The sequence below is a fragment of the Zingiber officinale genome, chromosome 5B (assembly GCF_018446385.1).
Source record: "Zingiber officinale cultivar Zhangliang chromosome 5B, Zo_v1.1, whole genome shotgun sequence".
Classification (NCBI taxonomy): domain Eukaryota; kingdom Viridiplantae; phylum Streptophyta; class Magnoliopsida; order Zingiberales; family Zingiberaceae; genus Zingiber; species Zingiber officinale.
Window position 1 is genome coordinate 78,065,051 of NC_055995.1, and position 6,148 is coordinate 78,071,198.

The window sequence follows — 6,148 nt, forward strand, 5'->3', positions numbered from 1 at the left end:
ATATGAGATGAATCATCATCAATCATATTTACTAAATCAGTTTATGTTAATTATTTGATTTGAATATGAATTTTATTCCTCTATTCCTTTCCTTATAATATCAAATTTTTAAAAAATAAATTAATTTCATTATATTTGATTTTTTATATTAGTTTATTGATTTTTTAAATTATAGTTTTTCCCCCTCATAATCCGCAGAAAGCATTTCCTTCCGAGGTAAATATAGAAATGGAATGTCTATAATACCCTTGAGACAATCTGTTTACGTTCCTAGGGTTCTTTCGAGCAGGGGAGCGTCTCATTCCCGTCAGTCTCCGTTTCTGATCTGCCCTCGGAATTAGGGCTCACTGACATCATGGACGCCCAGAGAGCTCTCCTGGACGAACTCATGGGGACAGGTGAGTCGCTCTTCTCACCCGCTTCTTAGACTCCATCTACTCGATCTTCTCAAATCATTTTTTTTTACCTTCCGCAGCTCGTAATCTGACGGACGAGCAGAAAAAGAAGTACAAGGAGGTGCACTGGGACGATAAGGAGGTGTGCGGCTGCTACATGGTTCGTTTCTGTCCGCACGATCTGTTCGTGAACACGAAAAGCGACCTTGGTATGTGTTTGGCTCATCACTTCCCGAATTTATTGGTTGGTGCGTTTCTATGTGTTCTTACGCTACGTTAGTTTATTTTTAGGAGCTTGTCCTAGAATCCATGACCAGAAACTGAAGGAGAGGTAACTAATCACATCGCCCAAACCTTGGAATTGAGTTTTGTATGGTAGATTATTACCGTTTTCAGGTCTTTTGATGGTTGAACTTCTTGTGGGGTTTCCATTATTATAGAGCCCATTATCTTCATGCTGTTTTGTTCAAGGATCGTCTTTTTATATATATCTTAATTCTTGTTACCTAGTTTTCTTACGAGGTACGCTTGGGGAAATGCTTTGAACCTAGACATTTTAATGTGTCATGTAGGAGGAACTTTAAATGAGTTACTGGTGTGCTTTGGTAAATAAGACAATTGGAGCTCTCTGGATATTCCTTTATTTTTTCTTTTGAGGTAACTGATCTAAAGCTCTCTGATCTGCGATATTTCCATCGAAGTATGTCAGGATCTTAGTTGCCTCTTTTAGGCTATATGGTTGCATTTCCATCTCAAAGAATTATACTAATTTAGTTGGCCTTTCAGATTTCACAGCTTTTTATTTTGTATTATACAAGTATTTATGGGGGCTTTTTTTCATGAATTGAAGCATTATTAAGTTAACGCAACATTTTATTATATGTACATATATAATAAGATTCATATTTTCGAAATTGTAAAAGAAAGAAATTCTATTATGGCATTCATTGTGCCAAAAAGTACTTATACTAAAATTGTTTGCATGTTAGAGACATTGGTTTTGTAAAATCAATCTTTATATGGCTAGAAGACAAGTTAAAGCAGAAGATCTTGAATACTCAATGCATATTGAATATGAGATACTCTTGTTTTATAAAGTTACTCAATTTTTGAAACTTCTCACATCATGCATAAGGTAAATGATAATTTTGGATAGACTTTAATCATGTTTCCTAACATGGTATGCACACAATGATGTATATAATGAACATATTGAATCTGGGTGCTTGATGGAATTCATATTGACTTGAATTTTATTTAGTGTAATGCTTTCATATTCTTTCATGGAGAATGATATTGTGATAAGAATGGACATTTTCTCATTTTCTTTAACTTCATACACTCATCGGGTGGGTGTCCTTTTTTTGCTATTGCTCCAGGGTTGTGATTTTCCTTTTTCTATGTTCAAGTGCTTTAGTGGTTTGCTATCGAGTTTGCAGTGGGCATCTTTAGTCTGTTATTATAGATAGCTTAAGCTCATATTCCTACTTAATCTAGTACATTCAGTGCAGCAAAGTTAACATTGGTTGTGTTTCGACTTGGGTTGACAACATCATAGGAACTATTATAATTGAACATTTGTGAAAAGATAAGCTTTATGCTCCATTGATAGTGGAGGCCGAACCATAATCTCAGCATGGTAGCTAATTATTTGTAAGTTGTATATTTATATGACGTAGAAGGGTGCAAAAAAAGATATATTTGTCTACAGTTTGAAAAAGTGAAAAGGTTCAAGGAAAAGATACGAAAAGAAAGACAATAGGTCATCTTGTGGCACTGTTGGCTTTTGTTTGCCTTGGCTTATCTTTGGAGTTTTAAGGAGTTAGGACCATGAATGGTAATGGTTAATTTAATTCTATCTACATCTCAGATAGATTATCTTATCTAAGGTAAGTGGTTGATTTTTCTTTTTAATTCTCTGTTGAGTCTGTAGTCCAGGGAGGCAAATCTTGATTTAACTGTGAGCCTTGGTTATTATGACTTGGCTACTCATGTTCTTTCTCAATTATGATCATTAAATATATCCCTACCTTTGCATTCATGCGACTTCTAGGAATGCAATTTTGAGTTCATGGAAACTATAATACTGTCACCCCACATTTCTTGGAAGTGTTAACTACTTGTTATAGTTCACTTGGAAGATATTTAATTTTTTCCTCTGGAATTAGGAAGGATAGTTTGAGGATTGTATTTTCAACTCATGAATAATTAGTGGTTGAGCTGACAGCTTGAATTGCCCAAGCTTTTGTTTCTTCATGTTATATAAGTATACACAAATTTCTTTGTTGCAGCTTTGAGAAGTCCCCTAGACATGATGCTCATGTTCCAAAGTTTGAAGCAGACCTTGCAAAATTCTGTGAGAAGCTGGTGTGCTTTTTTTAGCTATTAATCATTTCTTTTAGCATTCAAAATCTTGTTAGTTAAAGTGCTAGAAATATATAACTCAGGTGACAGATTTAGATAGAAAAGTCAAGCGTGGTCGTGACCGATTAGAACAAGAGGTAGAGGCAACACCTCCTCTGGTCCCTAATGAAAAACCTGAACACCTCTCAGTGTTAGAAGAAAAGATCAAAAAGCTTCTAGAGCAAATTGAGACGCTTGGTGAAGCAGGAAAGATAGATGAAGCTGAGGCACTTATGAGAATGGTGATGTAGAAATATTGGATACATCTTAATTTATCATTCTAATTGCAGCATAATTAACATTTTTGTTCAGGTTGATATGCTTAATGCTGAGAAGGCAACTTTGTCTCAACAATCAGCAACTGATAAGGTTATTCTTCCACAAGAGAAGAAAATGGCACTATGTGAGATTTGTGGCTCATTTTTGGTAGCAAATGATGCTGCTGAGAGGACACAAACTCATGTTACCGGAAAGCAACATATTGGTTATGGTATGATCCGAGATTTTCTTAGTGAGTTCAAGGTAAGGATTCTTAGCTTAAGTCTAATATTATCTTTGTTGTTATGACATGCTCTTAATATGCTTTGTTGCACAGGCTGCTAAGGAGAAGGCAAGGGAAGAAGAGAAACTAGCTAGGGAGAAAGAAGCAGAGGAACGAAGGAAACAGCATGAAAAGGATCTCAGGATTCGTGTTAGGGAGAGTGATGTGGGTAGAAGAGAAAGGTCCAGAGAACGTGATCGACATGGTGACCGGAACTATGAGCGAGAAAGATCAAGCAGGGTAGGAGGGGCAAGCCATAAGCATGACTATCACAGAAATGGGAGAGAATCTAACAGAGTTAGGTATCATAACAGATCTGGAGCACGAAGCAGGTCCAGGTCTCCTTCCAGGCATGGCTATAGAAGGTCAAGGAGTCCAGTTTGACAATGCTAGCTATTAGTATTAATAGTCTGTCAAGTACTGAGAACAAAGAGGTAGTCCATTTTGCCTGGATTTTTTTCTGACTGCACTTGTGCTTGAACTGAAGTATCTTTCTTGTTTAAATTCTTGGTCGCTGTCTAACAGCTCTGTTGAAGTCAATGTGGTATTCAAGTTAAAAGAAAAACATTGAGGTAGGCAAAATTGATCCCTCCCTTTTATTGCAAGGTCAATTTGAACTGCAACTATAACGTCCTTCATCTGTATCTATGAGCTCTTTCACAGAGCATTCTTTTGGTTTAAGACATTTCCTATTATAACTAAGATGACAGATTTTGAAACATGACGTGGTGTGGCGTTGAAGATGATGATTATTAATCAACTTATGCAAGGTAATACCAGTTATACCTACTTTTTAAGTGTAATCGAGCCTCTACAAAATCTCAATTGATTAACTTATTTGATCAGTCCCCAAGTCATTGCTACCATCTACCAACTTGCTCAGGTTATCAAAAATTGGAAATGCTAAAATCTACTAATCCCACAAAATCTTTAGACTACATATGCATGGAAAATGTGAATGTTTGACCCCTAGTGTGTGATTTATTTGTTAATTTAGTTGTTAATTCCAAATTTTTTGACGTAGTTTCCTTTTGTTTTAGTCTGACCAACATACAAAGAAAAACATCACTCCAGTTATGCTGAATGACAGATTTCGATCTTGGAACTTTTGTCTCCTTTTTTTTTTACCCAAAAAAAAACACAATTGCTTTTGTACAATAGTTGTGAATGGATACTCATTCAAATGCTTTAAGTGAATTTTCTCTTTTGTCTCCCTTGTTTCCAGGATATGGGGTTTGTAATGCTATGGAAATTGTCCATTTTGTTCACGGGTTACTTGTCTTTGCATTTGCTTGTTGAAATAGTGAAAAGTAGGGAGTTTGGACAGCAATTATTGACAAAGTGAAATGTCTAAGATAACCTTTACTTGCCATAATCTATGGCTTATTTATTTGCATGGATGAATGGAAGGGAAAAGTATGCAGACGGAGGATATATATATTTTTTTTCATGCATTTTGCCGGTTTCTATCTCTGTACCTTTCCCTTTCTTTCTTCCCTACTATTCACCAGCCATTCCAAGTTCTTAGAAAAATTCTCTAAGGTCACGACTCACATAACTGATGTTTCAATTGAGTGTTACAGTTTTTTAGGAAGGTAAAAATTCACCAAATGCCGTTTAATGACTCATATGTTTCGTTGCTACAGGAGATATTGATTAGTGTCAATATCTTCTAGAATTGCCCTCTATCTTTCTGTGAGAAGTCATCTACAGCAAATGTTTGCTTTATTTTTCATCTTGTTATTCAGTCTTTTTTTTTTGTAGGTTTGTCATTCGTTTTTGCATATATTGTTAGTTGCACGGTAACTGAATTCTGCTGTAAAGATGTCGTCGTGATCCAAAATGATATATTTCTGAAATTGTAGTCCCTCTTATTAGTTTAGAATGCCACCTTTTTATAGAAGTAGACTTGTAGAACTATTATTACATTCTTGAATCTATGGGACTTTTATCAGTCGAGCCAGTACTGGAGCATCATTACCACCTTGTATCTGTTCGACTTAAGCAACTCATACAAGTACCGGAGCATTGAGGTAACACCCTAGACTTGTTTTCACTTAAATGGTTGATGAAAATTTGCGCCGTAGCTTCAGGTTATGGAAAATTAGGGAAGAAATGCCAGATGATGATGTTGCTTGAACCTATAGACCGACCATTCACACTTTGCAGCTCAAACAAATACTAGGAATCATAGGTAACATCTAGACTTGTTTACACTTGAATAGTGATGAAATCTGTCATAAAGTTTCAGGTTTATCGATAATTAGGAATGCTTATTGTATTGTGTAGGGCTCCGTGGAAGAGTAAAATCTATATATAATTGATGATGAGGAAAAAAGTGTTGGATGATGTTTCTTTAATCTGTACAGATCTTCACCTGCTCAAACTAGAAGTGGAGCATGGTTGAATGGTTAATGCTTTTTTTTTTTTTTGTGTGTGTAATGCTAAAATTTAAATCATCAAAGTTTAGTTCGCGTTGAAGAGGATGTTGAGGTGGCATTTTTCATTTGATCCGTCTCTTACTGGCTAAAAATATACATGTAAATTTTAGGATCGTGAATCGTGATCGTCCACCAGATGCATTTCTTGCAAATTAATGATGGTTAAAGTGTTCTTGTGATAATGTGAAACTTTAAGAAGTATTAAATTTTTAAATGAAATTTTGATATAGTAGTGGTCGTCAGTTTTTAATGAGTCTTCTTTTGTCGAGTTCGCAAGTCGCAACCACAAAGAGCATATCTAGGGTGGTAAACAAGCTAAGTGAAGTTAATTTTATAGTGTTTAAATTTATTTGATAAGAAAATCGAGT

General features: G+C 35.5%; 1 protein-coding gene across 6 annotated transcripts; it reads left to right on the plus strand.

Moving 5' to 3' along the window:
* Positions 1–239: 239 nt before the first annotated feature.
* LOC121984611 (luc7-like protein 3) lies at positions 240–5,845 on the plus strand. Of its 6 annotated transcripts, none has more exons than XM_042537628.1 (11): positions 240–398; positions 476–604; positions 687–726; positions 2,687–2,762; positions 2,843–3,040; positions 3,111–3,320; positions 3,394–3,773; positions 3,865–3,911; positions 4,043–4,109; positions 5,295–5,533; positions 5,629–5,845. In XM_042537628.1, exons 1-7 carry the CDS (start codon positions 356–358, stop codon positions 3,721–3,723), a joined length of 1,026 nt encoding a protein of 341 aa, XP_042393562.1. In that variant the 5' UTR covers positions 240–355; the 3' UTR covers positions 3,724–3,773; positions 3,865–3,911; positions 4,043–4,109; positions 5,295–5,533; positions 5,629–5,845. The 6 variants fall into 6 exon arrangements, with proteins under 6 accessions (XP_042393562.1, XP_042393564.1, XP_042393566.1 ...); XM_042537630.1 differs by having other exon boundaries at positions 4,050–4,109; XM_042537632.1 differs by having other exon boundaries at positions 3,394–3,579; positions 3,654–3,773; positions 4,043–5,533.
* The last annotated feature ends 303 nt before the right edge of the window (positions 5,846–6,148 follow it).

Excerpts from the sequence above, each read along its gene's own strand:
- LOC121984611 (XM_042537628.1), top strand. The coding sequence starts at position 356 with ATGGACGCCCAGAGAGCTCTCCTGGACGAACTCATGGGGACAG. Across the intron at positions 399-475 it reads GGACGAACTCATGGGGACAG|CTCGTAATCTGACGGACGAG; the intron begins GTGAGTCGCTCT and ends TACCTTCCGCAG. Across the intron at positions 605-686 it reads GAACACGAAAAGCGACCTTG|GAGCTTGTCCTAGAATCCAT; the intron begins GTATGTGTTTGG and ends GTTTATTTTTAG.